Consider the following 18,261-nt stretch of genomic DNA (forward strand, 5'->3'; position numbering starts at 1 on the left):
TCAGGCAGCAGGTGGCAGTGAAAAGCTCATGTCAATACGAAGCATTTGAAGATGTGACCAACTAACTCTTCCCCATCCCCCACCACTAGGAGTCTTACGTCTGGAAGATGTACCAAGAGAGATGTTGGGATTTCTTCCCGGCTGGCGATTGTTTCCGCAAGCAGTATGAGGACCAGCTTAGCTGAGACACCCCCAGCTGGCCCTTCACCCCCCACCTCAAGTGCCTTATTCTCACAGCAAACCCCGTAGCCCTCAAACCCCTCCCCACAAGGCAGCTGGGGGAGGGGTGACCATGTACTGACAAATAAAGTCTGTGCTACACCCCTCACATCATTGTATTGGATTGGTGATGGGGGGGGGCATCCAGGAATTCTGCTCTCCTCTCCTCCCCCCAACCCCAAAACCAAGATGAAAGCAGAGACTGAAGTCATGTTTATTGGGAGACAGGGGTATGCCAGGATCAGGAGTGTGTGTCCATTGGGGAGGGAGGTGTCGAGACTGGTTCCTAACACCCCCTCGGGGACTCATTCCTGGATGTAGAGATTGCTGGGGGCAGTGGGATCGTCTGCTGGGCGCGTCTCCACCACCACAGGCCTGGGGAAGGACAAGAGAAGTCAGTTCATTCACTCATTTGTTCATTCACTCATTTGTTCATTCACTCATTTGTTCATTCACTCATTTGCAGAGAAGTCGATAGAGTTTGTGCCAGCATAGTGCTGGGTAGAGCAGTGGATGAGCAGACACGGCCCCTGCCCTCAGGAGACCAACATGAATCAGTGAATCCAATAAGTACAAAGAAGCATGAGGCACACAGCAGGGAAGCCCAGCTCAAGGGGTCAGCCAAGGTGTCCCTGAAGAATGGATGGTGGAGCCTGAAAGAAGCTCAGGAGGGAACCTGGTGAAAGGGCAGGGACGAGTGTTCTGGGCAGAGACAACAGCCTGGGCAAAGGACTCACATGGGAGAGGGCTTGACTGCACAAGTCATGGTTTGTGGGCTGTGACCAGGATTGGGTATTTATCTTGAGGCCACAGGAAGCTTTTAACCAGGTGGAGAGTGACACAATCAGATCTGGATTTTAAAAGGCCCCTCTGACATATTGAAAGATCAGAGAGATCCTTGAAAAAGCTCTCACTGGCTAAATCTGTGAGTATTTGTGCCTCAAAACAGATAATGATAGTAATAGATTATAACCCATAGAATAAAATGAAAACCAGCTTTCCTGGTGGTCCAGCAGTTAAGAATCTGCTTTGCAATACAAGGGACACCAGTTTGATCCCTGGCCCAGGAAAATCCCACTTCCCACAGAGCAGCTAAGCCCATGAGCCACAGCTACCAGAGCCTGTGCTCCACAATAAGAGAAGCCACGACAGTGAGAAGCCCACACGCTGCAACGAAGAAGGGTGGCCCCCGCTCTCGGCAACTAGAGAAAAGTCTGTGTGTAACAACAAAGACCCACCGCAGCCAAAAATAAACAATAAATCTTTAAAGAAAAATAAAGTGGAGGATCCTTTTTTAAAAAAGAATAAACTAAAAACCCTTGAGACTATGCTGAAATACACACACACACACAGTCATATATACACACATACATACAAATATACATACACACATACATGGTGGAGAAGGGACAGCTCTTTCCTACAGTAGAATGCTGACTTATAAATGTAGAAAGAATGATAGAAATAGGAAACTCACCATTTAATAGGCTCAGGCAAAAATCATCAAGTCATGGTAAAATTAGGTGAAACAATAGTTTTACATTGTTTCAAGAAATTACCCAAAAGGATACTTATTTATACAGAGGAAAGAAGAGTAGCATTATAGTCAAGAAAGCTGGCTCATTCCATTTTAACCAAGTGACCGACCACAGATAACCTCACCAGTAGCGGGACAAACTGACACACACTTCCTGATCCGATGCAGTGAGAAGGACACCCCATCACTTCTGTGGTATTCCTGCCCCAAACGTGTAACCTGGAAACCTCAAACTCAACTAAAGGACATTCTGAAAAACAAATTTCCTGTGCTCTTCAGAAGTGTCAAGGTCACGAAAAGCACAGAAAGTCTGAAGAATGTTCCGGGCACAAGACTAAAGAAACATGACCCCAAAATGCAGCCTATAATCCTGGATGATATCATGGACCAAAAAAAAAAAAAAAAAAGTATTATTTTTTGGTTACAAAGAGCATCATTGGAAAAACTGATGAGACTTGAGTGGGTGTGTGAAATTAGAAGATAGTGCTATCTCGGTGCTCTTTTCTTGATTTTGACAGCTGTATTGTGGTTTGTAAGAGTATGTCCTTGCCTTGATTTAGGAAACATACACTGAAGTATTTTGGGGTAAACTAGCATCATGCTTGCAATTCATGTGCCAAAAGAAAAAAATTACACATATATCCAAGGCAAGAATAAAGCAAATGTGGTTAAAAATAATATACAGGGAATCTGGGTGAAGGGGATACAGAATTCTTAAATTTATTTTGGCAACTTCTCTGAGTCTAAATTTGCATCAACATATCAATAAAAAGTTAAAAAAGAATGAAAATTCCACCTTCGGGCTTCCCTGGTGGCTCAGTGGTGAAGAACCTGCCTGCCAATGTGGGAGACACGGATCCAGTCCCTGATCTGGGAAGATCCCACGCACCGTGAGGCAACTAAGCCCGTGCACCACAGCTACTGAGCCTGTGCTCTAGAGCCCGGGAGCCACAACACAGCCAAAGCACAGCCAAAAATAAATTAATTAAAAAAGTTTTAACAAAAGAAAATCCCACCTTGGCTGCTCTGTGGGGAATAGACTATAGGGGACAGAGACAGAAGCAGGGAGACCAGGCGAGAGGATGTCCAGGCCAAAGATACAGAGGGCTGGGGACACCTCAAGATACCCTCTTTACCTCCAAAGCACCCCCCCTCCCTGGTCCTCTGTTCTCTTCCCCAAGTTCATACCTGGGGGAGCCAAGCAGACGGAAGGTGAGGGTGGGGTCTCTGAGCTCCTGCAGCAGCTGGGGGAAAAGGTGCTGTATCAGTGTCTAGAAGACTCCTCCCCTCTCCCTTAAAGAGAGTAAGGGGCAAGGTCTCTGAACTCCTCAGGTCCAGAAATAATCTTTGCTGCTAACACCATTCATCAACTGTGTGACCTCAGGCAAGATACTTAACCTCTCTGCACCTCAGAGCACTAACCTTTGAAATCATAATACCTACCTGACAGGTGATCCCGAAGATTAAGAATACAAAAGTGTAAGGGCAGAGCCTGACACATGGTGTTCTGTGAATTAAGCATCATTTTCACTCCATTTTCCGGATGAGAAAAGTGAGGCACAGAAAGATTAAGTCATTTGCCTAAAATCATTCAGCTGGATTCCAACCCAGGCAATCTGGTCCGTGCTCTTAACCCACTTGTCTCTATCTGTGACCCCATTTTACAGTTGGGAGCCTGAGGGAGGCTCAGAAAGATGCAAAGTCACACAGTGACCCTGGATGAGGTCTGGTCCCAAGAGACACTGGAGCAGAGAAGGGGATCTGTCTGAACTGAGCCTAGAGGAAGTGTCACCTCCAGGACTTTACACGCTGAGTTTGTTCTCCCAATCGATCTGATGAGTGAGATGACTGACGTGGGAGGGGCTTGCGAGTGCTAGGAGGGAGGAGCTTACCTGGTCCGAGCCTAGAGCCCACACCTGCACTCCATGCTTCCAGAAGGCCTGGAGCCGACCCCCGACCATAGCTGGGAGGAAAGCAGTGCCTGTTACCCTTGGGTTTCACTTAAGCCTCCAACCTGGACCCCGGACCCCGGAATTATCATTCCGGCACATACCCACGGCCTCCACTGCTTCAGTCATGGGGATCTCTGGAGTTCGAAGCCCCCGGACCGGGGCCCCCTCTGGGGTTACCAGCTTCAGGGACCCTAGAAGGAGGTAGAGAAGGGACTTTAAGAGCAGTAAGCGGGCTTGAGAAGGTTATCGAGGGACCGGACAATACGTTCAGTGTAAGAAGCAAAGCAGGACGAGTAAGGACTGGAGGCGCTCAGAGTTTCTGAGAGGTGCGGGGCCTGGGGGTCGGTACCTAGGAACAGTGGAGGCAAGGGAGGAAGGAAAGTTCTTACCGTCCATCAACACCATCACCTTGTCTTCCTCGACCTGGGTCACCTGTACTGGTCCCTTGTGCTCTGCTTGAGAGATCCGGGTTCAGGGACCAATTTCCCCGCATTACGCCTTCCTCCGCTAGGCCCCCCTCTCCATTCCCAAGCAATCGGGCTAAACCGCGCCCCTCACAGAATTCCCCACTCCCCAACATCAATCTCACTAATTATATATACCCAACGTTCTCCCGCCCCGCTCTCGGTTCATCCCCTTTCCCAGTTACGCCTCAGGCTAAGCACCGCCCAGCCACTCAGACCCAACCCAACCCAACTGATAAGCCTCACCCGTCCCAGAGCCTGCCCGACTCACCCGTGCTCATCTCGCCCAGCCAGCAGGAGAGCGCACCGAAGCGCACGGTGTGGAAGAGCACCGACTTCGCCGGCCTTCCGGGGCTCACGCCGATGCACACTGAGGGCAGCTCGGAGCCTGGCCCGGTCAGCAGTGCAAACACAGGCAGAGGCGTAGGGAGCGGGAACAGCACCTGCTGCGGGCCACGCAGGGAGGGGCGGGCTCAGAGGAGGACGGGGCGGGGCCTGGGGCGGGGCCTGAGGGGCGGGGTCTTGGAGGACAGTGGGCTTGGGGCTTCCGAAGTATTTCCCCTCCCCACCAAGTATTTCTTGAGCCCTCAGTTTTGGGAAGCACCATCTAGAAACTTCAGGGGGGTGAGGCCTCAAAAGGCTTAGAAAGTGACGGGTGGAGTGAGGGCCGGAGCTTAAGGATCAGAAAGACTTCAGGGGAGAAGCCTCCAGGTGGGCGGAGCCTTGGGGAGATTGTGGGAGGCCTCAGGTGGAAGCTCAGGTTCGCGGAGCTCGCGGCAGAAGCGCAGAGTGGACGGCCCCAGCCACCCAAACTGACAAAGCTCCTAGCGTCTCCAGGCTCCCTACCCGGACCAGCAGGAACTTGTTCATGGGCTGGTACCACTGAAGCAGGACCACGGATGTCTCCAAAGCCCCACACAGGAACGGGCCTCCGGAGCTGGTGCCCTCCGCTGTGAAGGCGGGTAAGTAGCGGTCAATGGTCTCTCCCGCGACCCCTCGCCCCCAAAGGCCACACACCTCTCCCCAGGCTCTACTCACCCTGCCTTACTCTGCAACCCTCTCCCGTGGAGAGGGAGTCCAAGTCCCACCCTTGGTCCTGCCCCCTGTCTGCCCACCCCTGGGGTTCTCACCCACACAGCACGCCCGGCAGCCTTTGGTGTCCGGGATCTTAGTGGAGACTATGTTCTTCCTGCGGCAGAAGGTAGGCATGAATGGAGGCGAGGGACGGCAGGAATGGGGCATTAGAGGAGTCAGTGGTACCACTAGGGGCTGGTACCTTGCTAGTAGCCGGTGGGGGCTAATGTGAGCGATGGGGCTTCCTGTTCTGCCCTCTTTCCGTTCCAGCAGGCCCAGGATGCTATGAGAATACAGGTAGGGGGTCTTTCCTGCAGTGTGTGTGTACATAGGGAAAGCAGGCAGTTATAGGCTACTGCACACTCCCACCCTTCCCTCAGCCCATCACTTGGCCCCGTCCCTTTTAAATGCCCAAGTCTTCAAGTCTCAAGCACCTTTATTTATTCATTTTTTCATGCAACATGTTTAAAAAAATTTTTTTTGGCTGTGCCCCATGGCATGTGGGATCTTAGTTCCCTGACCAGGGATTGAACCCATGCGCACTGCTGTGGAAGTGTGGAGGCTTAAACACTGGACCACCAGGAAGTGCCGGTGCAACATATTTTAAATGTCCACTATAGGCCAGGAACTGTGCTTGGCTCTGGTGAACAATGGTGAGTAAAATAAATATGTTCCCTACCCTCATAGTACTTGTGGCCACATGAGAAATGACAGACACTTAACAATCAGATGAAGTTACACATATTACAAAGTTCAAGAAGGAACATCTAGAAATTCTGCAAAAGTTTGTCATCACAGATGTGATATGAATGAGCTCACTCATTCTATTTGGCTCGGGGTCTCCTCATAAATTAGAAATTCTTTTACACAAAGTGTTTATAGAACAATGACACAAAATTTTAATCCACAACCTGCTCACTCCATTTTAGTAAAGCATGGACCAAGTATTGTCAAAGAAAGGTAAAGACTGACTTCTTGTGAAAATTACCTCAAAACTGACTTGAGAGGTGGGCACTATTGTGAGCCCCATTTTAAAGATGGGGAAACAGAGGCCTAGGAAGAAGTGTCTTGCCCCAAGTCCCACAGTGAAAAGGTGGCTGGAATTTGAACTGTAGTCTCTGCGCAGGGGGAGCCTAATTGTTTTCTCTGTGCCCACCTATTTCCCAACCTCCTGACCTTTGACCCCTTAAGTTCTGACCCCCAGCCCTCCCACCCAAGCCACAGCCAGACCTGAGAGAGACATGAGGACATTGTTGATGGAGTACACCCAGGTAGTCCGGCCAGAAAAAAGCTGCAGGGCAAGGGGGAGATGGCTCCTGTAAGACCCCAGCAACCCCAACTCCAGCCCCCACCCTCGGCCGCCCTTGACCCACCCCAGGGACTGCCCCTCACCATTTCCAGCGTAGCCTCCTGGTCATTTCGGTTCAGGATAAAAATGCCTTCCTCAGCCCCCAGGAGCAGGTGCTGGTCTAGGGGGCAGACATGATGATGCTGGGACCTGCTTCATCACATGGGCCCTCCCAGACCCCATATGACCCCAAACACTGATGCTGTTCCTTCGATTCTCTACTCTCCCCCACCACACTGACATTTCCAGCCTTTGTTTTCACAAATCTGAACTCAAACCCTGACCAGTTCCCTTGAGCTGGTCTCATTCTCACCAGCCTCTGACTTCCCCTGTTCTGGTGGTTCTCCCATCTCTGACCTGCAAACCTGACCATCTGTCCCCTCAATTCTGACCCCAACATCAGACATGTCTTCCCCAGTAGCCCTCTCAATTCTATCTGTTTTTCTCCCCAGTTCTGGTCCCTGAATGCTAATCCTATCTCAACACTGATGCTCAAATTCAAATACCCTTACATATGGCTCTTTGTGTCCAGCGTGACCCCACAAGCTCTAATACTGTTTGCTTAACATTTACCCCTCACTGACTGTGATCCCTAAACTCTGTCCCTTTCTGCTACATTCTAATCCCTAAAACTCCTGACCCCAAATTGCTGATCCCAGTCTCTCTACCATTAACCTCCAACTGAGGCTGTGTGTGTGCGTTTGTGTGTGTGTGTGTGCACACGCAGTTGTGTCTGACTCTTTGAGACCTCATGGACTGTAGCTCACCAGGCTCCTCTGACCATGGGATTTTCCAGGCAAGCATACTGCAGTGGGTTGCCATTTCCTTCTCTGGGGCAACTGAGGTTAATGGGGTCCAACTGTCCCAGATCTTATACACTGAACTCTGACCTTTCTGGTTTATCTGACACTCCTTTTTAAAATTCCTATTTTATTTATCTATTTTTTTGTGGCCACACTGTGCAGCATGTGGGATCTTAGTTCCCCAGCCAGGGATCAAACCTGTGCCCCCTACAGTGGAAGCTCAGAGTCTTAACCGCTAGGCCTTCAGGGAAATTCCATGTCTGACACTCTTGACTTCCAAACTAATTTCCCTAATCCTCACTCTCAAACTCTGCTTCAGTTTACCCAGCTTTGATCCCTAAACCCCAGCTGTAACTCCTGTCTCTGCCCCTGCCTCCACTCTGCCACTCCCTACTGTATTAAGACACTTCCCCTCTCCCTGACTTTCTGCCTTCCACTAAGGGTCCTCCCCAACCCTGCCACATTCTCCCGTGGCCCTCCTGAGTACTCACCCTTGGTGGAGGGGTGTGTCCAGGCCGCCGTGCTGTGGATCCGGAGGGGGCAGCCATTGAACAACTTGACGAGAAGGGCACATCCCTGGGTGGGCCATGGGGGGATGGGGCAGCAGCAGATCCAGCAAAAGGGGGAGGGGACAGGAAGGCATGGTGGTTAAGACTCAGAAGCAAGAGTGGCAAGGTTCAAATCCCGCCTCTGCCTGCTCAAAGGTTTATGACCTTGGAAACTGTTTAACCCCCCTGTGCCTCAGTTTCCCCATTTTGAAATGGCAGATAATATGTGTCTCTGCAGTATCTGCAGGATGGCATCCCTGACTCACAGAACATGAGTTTGAGCAAACTCCAGCAGAGAGCAAAGGACAAGGCAGCCTGGCATGCTGTTGTCCACGGGGTCACAAAGAGTCGGACACGACTTAGTGACTGAACAGCAACAACTGCGGTATCTATCTCTATCTGTGCAGGTACACACCACGCAAAGACACGAGAGCAGGGTCTCGCACAGAGGCTCTGCTCAACTAATGTCACCTGTCATTAGTCTTCCCTGCCCCACCCCCCACTCCCACCAGGCATCCCCAGCTGCATCCGGAGATATCAATCCTCAGCATCACTGGCCTCACCTTTCTCTTCATCTTTTCCTTCTTGGGGGGCAACAGTGGGGGCTGGTCAGGCTCTCGAGGGGCTGGGTTCCAGAGTGAGGGTTCTGAGATGGGGAGGGGAAAATCAGCCCCCAAAGCCCCCCGATCCCTGCCCAACCCCCACCTTCACCCACCTCCCAGCCCAGCCTGCCCTGTTACCTGAGTGGGCAGTGAGGTGGGGGCTTCGGGTGGCTGGGGGAGGCCCGAGATGGGGGGTGCGTGGGGGAGGCCCACTGGCACACCGGACCAGCACCCCCGGGCTCAGCTGGCCATCATCCCCAGTCCCCCCAGGACCCTCATCCGACGGAGAACGGAACTTGGGCTTTGGAGAGAGAGGAAGAGGGTGGGGAATACATTAGATCAACTCAGAGAGAAGGTACCATGCCAATCACCTCTGCCAGAACCGACATTAGGTCATGGCTCTGTGATATCTAACCACCCCTCCAACCTTCCTCTCTGACCCATGCCCCCAAATCAACATACTCCAGCAACTAAAGGGGAAGGGTTGGGTGCAGCGGGGTTTCCAAAGACCAGCTACTGACCAGCATCCATTGGGCTAAATATTCTGAGTCCCACCCCTAGGGTCAGGGATGCCATTTCCAGATCCCAGTCATCCCAGTCTCTCACATCTCAAAGGACCTGGTGTCCCAGACTCCAGCCCAAGAGAGCTTAGTATCTCAGTGTCTATGGGCCCTGGCCTCCTGGCCCCCTGCCCCCCATCTCTGTCCCAGGGCCTTACCTTGGGGGGCAGTGGAGGAGGTGTGTCTTCTGCAGGGGCAGGGCTGGAACACAAAGATGGGGTCAGCAGGCGGGAGGTGTGGCAACAAAGGCCCGGGGATGGTTGGGGCTGGAGGTCTGAGCTCAGGAAGGTCAGAGGGTGACTCGATCTGGGGCTCGAGCTGAGGGCTAAAGGACTGATGACCATGATGATAATGGTCCCAGTAACTCTTAGATATCAAGTGCCAACTGCATCAAGTCTCTGCAACTTCACACCCTACTAGGAACACAGACTATACGGTGCTCCCAGGGGTCAGGTTCTCACGTGGTGCACGTGAATCTATTACAGACGACAGGTGTGCAATGGACAGGTGGGCCGTGAGGCTGACACAGGCCTGGGGCTGGGGGAGATGGGGGCCTGGGCTAACTGCTGGGGTTGAGGTTGGGTCTGGGGTTGAGGGCCTGACATGGGGGAAGGCTCGGTCTGAGGGTGGGTGAGAAGATGAAGAAAAATGAGGGGCCCAGGGGTTAAAGGTTAGGGCAGCAGTTGAGGCCTGGGGTTGAGAGAAACATCTGGTAGGAGCTGGGGACTGGAAGGTAGCAGGGGACCCAGGGTTGAGTTGGCTGGGATTGGAGAGGAAGGAAAGGGGAGTCAGGGGTTGGAGGTGAAGGAAGGTGGGGATATTGAGGGTCCGGTCAGGGGTCAGGGGTCAAGGATCAGCACTGAAGGGAAGCAGGGCTCAGGCTGGGATCGGGGGAAGGGAGATGGGTTGTAGGAAGGCAAGGAAGGGCTGGGTGGGGGCCTGTGGAGCTCTTACATGTCCACGTCGTCATAGTCATCATCGGACTCTGATAGGTTCCTCCTGAGAAGGAACAGGCATGAGCCTCGGGTGGTCCCCACGCATATCCCTGCCCCACTCCCACCCTGAGAGTCCCTGACCTAGGACTGCCGCTCTTGAAGTCTTCAGGGGGCTGTAGGAGAGCCTGTGGGATAGTAAAGGGTCAGCAGTGGCCCAGGGGGAGAGGAGGGCGGCTGGGCAGTCAGGGAGGATCTCACCGTGTCCACTGGGGGCCTGGACTCCATGCCTCTGAGCTTCCTGAACTCCATGTGCCGCCCTGGGGGATTGGGTAGGGGGGGGCCGGTCACACAGTGAGCTGGGGACGAGGATTTAGGAACAGAAAGAATAGAAGTGGGGGTGGGCTCTGGGGTCAGGATCTTAGCACTGGAGCTGTCCCTATAGGGAAGGGATCCTGGTTTACAGGGGTCTCATCTGGGGGCTTCCCAGGTAGCACCAGTGATAAAGAATCCACCTGCCATCGCAGGGGATGTGGGTTGGATCCCTGGGTCGGGAAGATCCCCTGGAGGAGGGCATGGCAACCTGCTCCAGTATTCTTGCCTGGAGAATCCCATGGACAGAGGATCCAGGTGGGCTAGTCCACGGGGTCACAGAGAGTCGGACACAGCTGAGCATATACAGCATTTAGGGGTCAGGAATGGAGATCAGGGAGGTGGGGGTTCAAAATGGGTATAGAGTGGTTGCTTTTAGGTTCCATTTGGGGATCAGGGAACAAAGATTCCTGAGGTCTCTGGGAGTCCTGGTGGTTATGGGAAGCCTCATGAGGTCTGTTTGCAGGACAGAGAGGTGGGGGTCTCCAGAGGCATTTTGTAGACCAGGTGGTGGTGAGGCCCTCTGGGGTCTCCTGCAGAGTCAGATGGTGATGGGGGTCTCTGAGGGTCTATTTGGAAGTGATGAGGGTCTCTAGGGCAATCTGATGAGGGGGCATCTCCTGGATTATAGAGTCAGGTGTCCAGAAACGTAAAGATTCTCTACTCACGACAGCAGTCTGCATCTGGGATCCCCAGAGAGCTGGCCCGATGGGTGGATCGGATCCGCCGAGGGATGGCCGGGGGGAGCTGGGCAGAGCGGCGGCTGCATCAGACCCGAGGTCCTCCAGCAGCAGCCCCCCCACCATGTGGGTCCAGCCCAGAGTCCTGGGCCCTCCCATAACCCATGTGCCCCCAAAGCCCTGTGCCAAGCCACCATCCCATCCTCCCTGGCTCTTTTCTGAGAGAGGCAGCAAGGGGGCGCTCCAGGCAGGGAAACAGGCTGAGCAAAGGCAAGCTGGTCCCTCACCTCAGGGTCTTCATCTTCAATCTCGCCCACAGGGGCCCCCTTCCCGGGGTTCCTCAGTTTGTCCAGAAGATCTAGGATCAGGCCCCTGTTGAGCCCAGGCTGGGACACCAGTTGATGCTGGAGGAGGGAAGGAGGGTGTCAGCAGATAGGGGGCGGGACTGGAAGGAGGGGGTTGGGATGGGGCTGGAGAACTTGTCTAAGAGGAAACTTGGGGGGAAGTTGCCAACAGAGGAAGAAGGCAGGGAATTCTGGGGAGCAGCAACCTGGGGGATTCTGAGGTGTCTGAAGAGATTAGAAGAATGTGAGGTATTTTGCAAAACTCTAGAAGTGTCTCAGAGGGGACTGGAGTTCCCCTGGAATTCCGGAGCACACCCAGGAATGGGTCCTGAGGCCCTTAGGAATTTGTGAGATTTAAGAACTCAGTGTAGGGAACTTTGCTGGCGGTCCAGGGGTTGAGAATCTGCCTGCCAATGCAGGGGACACAGGTTCTATCCCTGGTATGGAAAGATCCCACAAGTCACAGAGCAGCGGAGCCCTTGAGCCACAACTACTGAGCCCTTGTGCCCTAGAGCCCCTGCTCCACAGTGAGAAGGCACCCCAGTGAGAAGCCCGCGCGCTGCGGTGAAGAGAGGAAAGGCCACGGGCAGCAGTGAAGACCCAGCACAAAGAAAGCAAAAAAGGGGGCCTGGGAATCAGCTTGGAGAGTCTCGAGGGTCCTGGGGAATTCAGAGGGACCAGCGACTTTGAAAGGGCAATGGGGGTTCCATGAAATGAAATGATCAACGTTGTAGAAGCCCTGGGGAATTCCGGGGGTGAGTTTGGGAAGGCTTCTAGGGGAGAGAGGCTTACAGTGAGCATCTTGGTGGCACTGGGTCGCTTCTTGGGGCTCTTAGTGAGGGTGACTTTGACGAAGTTGTGGAAAGCAGCCGACCTTGGGAGGAAGAAGGTGAATTCTGGGGCGAGGGGACCAGAGGCCCTCCCATCTGACCATCACCCTCGGCCCCGCCCTCCCTCTTCCACGTGCCCCTCTCCTACCATTTGCCTTTGTCCTTTAGCCTGGGCGGCTGGTAGCCGCTCTTGGTCATGAGGAAGAGAACCCTGGAGGAGTAAGGACAGAGCATGGGGCTTAGGCTTCCAGTGGCGGCCAGACCTCGCGGCTGCAGGGGCCCCTAATAGCACTGAGGTCGGCAGGGAGCAAAGGGAGGGACAGAACAAGAATGAGGGGTACGTTTCACAAGGCATGGGGTGCCCCTTTGAGGGGACACCAGCAGGCTCAGGGGGAGCCTCAAGATGGGGCTTCCTAAATTGGGGCCCCTAGTGTGGAGGGATGGAGAAAAGGCTTTCTGGGTTGAGGGACTCCTGAGGGTCTCAGATTGGGCTCAGAGTAAGGGGGGGTCTCCTCTAGGGGGTCTTGAGGTGGAGAAACAGGCTGGGGGGATGGTGTTCAGGGTCAGAGTTGAGTGGGGTCTCTGGGACCAGGGGGACCTGCCACATCTGCCTACCTGAGAGGATGCACGTCAAAGAGTGGTGGCTGTAGCTCGGCTAATTCGATGGCTGTGATGCCCAGGGACCAGATATCACACAGTTCATTGTATCCCCCCTTCAGGGCCACGGCCGCCACTTCCGGAGCCATCCTAGGGACAGAGACCCTCAGAGAACCACGGAGTGACACAGGAAGGGGAAGGGGAGAAGAGGAGAATGGGCAGGCATAGAGAGAGCCAGATGCAGAGGGAAACATAAAGATGGAAAGAGACAGAAATCAAGACTTCCCTGGTGGACCAGTGGCTGAGACTCCACGCTCCCAGCGCAGGGGGCCTGGGTTCAATCCCTGGTCAGGGAACTAGATCCCACATGCTGCAACTAAGACCCAGCACAATCAAATAAATATTAAAAAAATAAAAAGATGGAGAGAGATAAAGGCAGAGAGATAGAGACAGGCTGGAAGATGGAGACTAAGAGAGAGACCATGAGACAAACGTGGACAGATATGGAAAGACAGACAGACCAGGATAAAAATCAACATGAACACTGGGAGGAATGGCTGGAGGGTGCACAGAGAGACCTAGGTAAACGGAAAACTCCAAAAAGACCCAAAGAGCAGACACACTGTTTACCAACTGAGCCACCAGGGAAGTCCGGTCCAGAGAAAGGTAGAGGTGGGCAAAAAAGCCAGTACAGAGATTCCCAGAGATCTGGGCTAGTGAAAGCCAAGCCACCCCACACCACTCCTAGCTGCCAGCCAGGCATTCCTCACCAGTAGGGTGTCCCAATGAAAGAGAGGCGTCGAGCTAGTGTTGCCCCGATCTGGGCCGAGATACCAAAGTCAGCTGGAGACAGAAGGAGAGACATAGTGACCTGGGGTCCCCTGTCCCCTCAGTCTCCCCTCAGGCCCTCAGTCAGCCCCTCTCCCCATCCCCACCAGCCACACTCACCCAGTCTGACCTCCCCAGCATCGTTGATGAGGATGTTGGCTCCCTGGGGAAGAGGGAGGGATTCGAGGCTGTCAGAGATACCCCCAAGTCTAATGCTGCTGACACTCCCTGGGCCCACGACACCCTGACCCTCCTGACTCCTGTCTCCCGGGTCCCCCACCCACCAAGGCCATCTCTCTGCCCCTAGGTCACCTTGATGTCCCGGTGGATCTTCTTCTGTGAGTGCAGATAGGCCAGTCCCTGGGGAGGAGGGCAGAAGTGGGGGCTATGAGCGTCCAGAGGCAGGAGCAGGGCCCTGCCCCACCCCAAGCCCAGAGAGCATCCCCTTACCTGGAGCACTTCCCGGCAGACGTAGCTGATCTGGAGCTCCGACAGGGAGCCTGTCACTGCAAAGGTCACCCAGGCACTGTGTTGGGTGCAGGCCAGACCCCTGGCCACCACCCACACCAGCTGAGAGGGTACCACGCAGGGAGGGGAGAACTGGGATGGGACAGGTGGAAGGAGGAGGCAGAGAGGCAGTCAGCAACAGAGAGAGGCAGCGATGCAGGGAACCAGAGAGACTCATTCAACGTGATTATCTGCTGCATGTCTACTGTGTGCCAGCCACTGTGGCAGGCAACAGGGATACAGCTGTGGACAAAAGAGGCAGAGATCCCTGCCCCCATGGCGAGAACGTTCTAGCCCAGGAGATGGATGGCAGACAAGATAAACAGGTAAGATACATGATACACGAGACGCCAATAAATAGTAAGAAGAAAAATTAAGCAAGAAAAGATAACAGGAAATATGTGTGGGAAATATGTGTGGGAAGGAGTATGACATTTTTCACAGGTTGATCAGCAAAGGTGACCCTGAGAAGGCGGCGGGGGTGGAGATGGGGAGCAGTCCCACTCGGAAAGGAAAAGGCAAGTGCAAAGGCCCAGAAGCAGGGGAGTGCCCCCGGTGGGGCTGGAAAGCAGAGGAGTGGGTGGAGCAGGGTTGAGAGTGCCAGCCTGGGATTGCCAGTGGGGGCCAGACTCATGGGCGGTGTTGAGAAACTTGGGCTTCACTTTGGAGGGAGGTGGAGGGCATGGGACAGCTCTGAGTGATGTCACTCTGTAGAACGAGGAAGGGCAGAGAGAGATGGGAAGAGACATAGAGAATCAGGAACAGACTCAAGCTGAGGCAGAGAAAGACAGACATGGCCAGAGACACCCCCAACTGGGAAAACAGACACAGTGAGAAAGAGAGACACAAAGGGGTGAGGCGAATACACCAGAGAGAGACAGCAGACTCAAGGGGTCAGAGACTCGGTCTGACGGGCTGGTGGGGTGAGTCACTTCCTCTCTGTGGGCCTCAGTTTCCCCCACCCGCCCTGAGGACTTCTTCATGAAGTCCTTCCTTTCCTGACATTTGAGGTCTAGGGCTGGACGGAGACTGGGAGACTGGGAGATGGTCAAAGATAGAGGTGCACATCAGAAATCTGATCAAGGCCCACCCCATCCCCACCCTCCAGTGCTCCAAGACAGTGAGAAGCAGGCTGAGTGAATCAGAAATGCATTCACTCATTAAATGAACAGATGGGCACTGACGATGAGCTAGAAACGCAGAGATACTCAAAGGCATGAATAGACCTCGGTGAGAAAATGCAGGCATGGGGGAAGACGGGGCAGGGAAAGTCAAGGCGATCATTGCAGAAAAACCAGAGCTGGACTCTCAGGTCCTGAAGGATATAGGATTCAGGGCCCACTTGGGTACCACAGTCTCCCCAGCATCTTCCAGGCCAGGCCTAGTGCAGAGGAGGGGCTCTGTGTGAAATATAGGCCAGAAAGACAGTCTCCGGAGACGCAAGGGCAGAGGGACGGGACAGGTGGATTGGAGGGCCAAGGGCTGCCTGAATCTCCTCGCCCCGCCACTCACCTTGGTAGATGTCCTGGAGAGAACCAGCCCCACAGAATTCCATGCAGATCCAGAGTTTCTGCAGCCTACAACAGTTCAAGAGCAATAATAATAATAACAGTAATAAATCATTATTGGGACAGTTCCTGGCTCACTGTCCATCCTATCCTAGTTCAACAAGAACTTGAATGTAAGAGCTGTCATCTCTCTATTGCCTAGCAGAGTGAGATCATCCCATTTTACAGATGGGGAGGCTGAGGCTCAGAGAAGAAAAATATATATTTAGAGTCAACTGGACCAAACCCAGGTCCCTGGGCTCCTACCATGACGTTCTCTGTTGTCCCATGCTAACCTAGGAGACAGGGCAGAGACTTCACAGGTTGTGGAAGTTCAAAGGGGACAGAGGAGCCCAGGATGCCGGGTCTTGGGGGGCAGAGATCATTCCTGGGGCATCTGGGATATTCAAGGGTCAGGGAAATTAGGGGTTCATATTAAAGGAACAGAAAGTGAAACTGGGGGACCTGCAAGTCAGAACGATGATCAGTTTTAGGGGGACTTGGTTTCACATTTGATTACCACAAAGGGATCAATTTAGTGAGAAATGCTAGTTATTTATTGGAGATGAGATTTGGAGGTGCTCTGGTCAAACAAGTGGGACTTCGGGCTGGGGATCAAGTTAGGAGGCCTCAGTTAAAAATGGAGGTCCGGGATTAGAGGTTAGGTTGAGGGGGGCCTGGTCAGGAATGGGAGCTGGGGGCTGGGCTGGGGGGCAGGGCAGGTCTACGGCTCATCACCAGAGATAACTCCCATGGTAGGCCACGATGTTGGCGTGCCGACAAGTTTTCAAGATGAGGATTTCCTTCTGAAGGGTGGAAACATCATCGTCTGCAAGGAGGGGCAGAAGAGAAAAGGCTACTGCAGAGAGGGAGTATGGGGGAGATCCCAGGGTCCCAGGAGGTGGGGGCAGGGGAATGAGGGCCTGGGTCCTCTCCTCACCAGGCTCCATCTTCACCATCTTCAGTGCCACCAGGTCCCCTGTCACCTTCTCTCGAGCCTTGTAAAGGGGAAGTTGGCAGTCAGGCAGGCTCCATTTGCCCGAGGTCTTCCTCAGCATCCCTGAACCCAAGCGGAGGACTGGGACCCTCTCGCATCCCTATCCCTTCTTGGGGCTCACCCCCAAGGTCACAGGTTTGAGGGTGTCGGAGAATGAGGGGGGTTCCTCACCTTGAAAACTTCCCCATAGGTGCCGCCACCCAGCCGCTGCAGCAGGTCATAGTGGTCCCGGGGGTCCCTGTTAAAGATGTCAGGGTCTACGAGGTCCATTCCTGGGGGCCGGAGCTGGGCCTGCGCCCAGGGGCCAGCAGGGCCTCAGGGCTCCGAATGCTGGCACCTCCCTCCCTCCCCACACGCCCTGCACCCGCCTTGCCTCCACCGGCTGTGGGCTCCCCCCTCCCCACTCTCGCTTCCTGCCCCAGCACAGAGCTGTGCAGCCGGCGGCTCCACCCCCTGTCCCCTGGGCCCTGGCAGCCTGTGAGGGGCAGCTTGCCTTGGGACCCAGGGGACCACCCCCTCCACCTCCGGGGACCTGGGCTGCATGTAAACCAGATGCAAACTATCTTCACTGTGACCTGGAGGGTGCCCTCACCCTCCCCCGTTCTGGGCAGCGGCTAAAAACTACACTTGAATCTGCTGAATGCTGAGTGTTGGGCCACAACCTGGAGATGGCAGGTCTACACTGGGATGACCATGAAGCGTACATTATTGTTCACCCATACAGGGACACATACAGGCACTTAGTGGTAACTCCCTGTGTGGCGCGCAGGCCAGTCGACGTGCACACACCTGGATACCCGTGTGCACGTATGTGGATGTACCCAGAGCATATACATATAATAACACAAGCATGTGCAGTCATGCCTGCTGTGGACACATGCAGGGCGCTCGCCTTCACCCGCAAAACTGGAGCCTATGGGGATTGGGCGTGATCTGGAGGGGTCCACGAGCCTCCGTCCGCCCCTGCCGGGCTGAGCACAACAGCTTTGCCGGCCACTACCCTCGGCGTTAGGGTGAAGTGTGGGGGACCAGCGTGGGGGACCTGCGAAGCTCAGGATCCTGCCTCAGGGGCCGAGGCCTGGGGCCAAGGGGACCTCAGAGAGCACCTTCTTCGGCACATGCCCATGGACCAAAAGAATTGTACTGATGGAACCCCAGCAGTTTTGAGTTCACAGCCGCGCGCATCGCAACGTGCGTCCACGCCGCCACGGATCAGTCTACTTCCCGGTAAGTCCGCGCTCACGCGCCTGGGACTATAACTGGATACGCTAGGCCCGGGAAAAGCTTAGTCCCGCCCCATCGCCGCGAGAAGGCGCCTGCGCACTTGGTTAGGCTAGGTCTTTTCTCGCGCCGTAGCTTCTGCTCGAGTAGAGCGTATGCGCACGCGCTAACTGCGCCGGCTGGGAAGAAGTCACGCGGCAGCCGGAAAGCGTGGCAGCCGCCGCAGGACCCAAAGCACGATTCACCGCCCCCGGGGCTGGAGAGAAAATAATTACGTAGTTTCCGTTTCCACCAACTCT

The 18,261-nt window shown here is 54.2% G+C and overlaps 2 protein-coding genes across 14 annotated transcripts in view; one reads left to right on the forward strand and one right to left on the reverse strand.

The window, feature by feature from the left end:
• RYR1 (ryanodine receptor 1) overlaps nt 1-328 on the forward strand; it is a 128,323-nt gene extending 127,995 nt beyond the window's left edge. For all 5 annotated transcript variants that reach the window (XM_086352334.1, XM_086352337.1, XM_086352335.1 and 2 more), the window contains one exon: nt 90-328. In XM_086352334.1, the coding sequence (XP_086208460.1) occupies nt 90-185 (96 nt within the window). In that variant the 3' untranslated portion in view covers nt 186-328. The remainder of the gene's footprint in view (nt 1-89) is intronic.
• MAP4K1 (mitogen-activated protein kinase kinase kinase kinase 1) lies at nt 323-18,012 on the reverse strand. Of its 9 annotated transcripts, none has more exons than XM_086352347.1 (32): nt 17,848-18,012; nt 16,913-16,979; nt 16,685-16,742; nt 16,483-16,573; nt 15,710-15,774; nt 14,141-14,196; nt 14,003-14,050; nt 13,811-13,853; nt 13,633-13,705; nt 12,881-13,012; nt 12,414-12,476; nt 12,228-12,309; nt 11,379-11,495; nt 11,080-11,158; nt 10,301-10,359; nt 10,184-10,215; nt 10,062-10,106; nt 9,266-9,308; nt 8,686-8,848; nt 8,509-8,591; nt 7,889-7,973; nt 6,639-6,715; nt 6,477-6,537; nt 5,449-5,557; nt 5,303-5,361; nt 5,019-5,122; nt 4,444-4,618; nt 4,098-4,160; nt 3,810-3,899; nt 3,649-3,719; nt 2,945-3,000; nt 416-594 (listed from the first exon to the last, which is right to left on the reverse strand). In XM_086352347.1, exons 1-32 carry the CDS (start codon nt 17,865-17,867, stop codon nt 525-527), a joined length of 2,439 nt encoding a protein of 812 aa, XP_086208473.1. In that variant the 5' UTR covers nt 17,868-18,012; the 3' UTR covers nt 416-524. The 9 variants fall into 9 exon arrangements, with proteins under 9 accessions (XP_086208467.1, XP_086208466.1, XP_086208468.1 ...); XM_086352345.1 differs by having other exon boundaries at nt 10,184-10,227; XM_086352341.1 differs by lacking the exon at nt 2,945-3,000 and having other exon boundaries at nt 323-594; nt 10,184-10,227.
• Nucleotides 18,013-18,261: the final 249 nt, after the last annotated feature.

The sequence above is a fragment of the Bos grunniens genome, chromosome 18 (assembly GCF_055505025.1).
Source record: "Bos grunniens cultivar Pamir isolate PY7600 chromosome 18, Bosgru_T2T1.0, whole genome shotgun sequence".
Classification (NCBI taxonomy): domain Eukaryota; kingdom Metazoa; phylum Chordata; class Mammalia; order Artiodactyla; family Bovidae; genus Bos; species Bos grunniens.

Coding starts and splice junctions, on each gene's coding strand:
- MAP4K1 (XM_086352340.1), bottom strand. CDS start 17,011: ATGGACCTCGTAGACCCTGACATCTTTAACAGGGACCCCCGGGACCAC. Junction 13,706..13,810: donor TGCTGGGGAGGTCAGACTGG/GTGAGTGTGGCT, acceptor TTCTGTCTCCAG/CTGACTTTGGTATCTCGGCC. Junction 5,123..5,302: donor CTGCCGGGCGTGCTGTGTGG/GTGAGAACCCCA, acceptor CCGCCTTCACAG/CGGAGGGCACCAGCTCCGGA.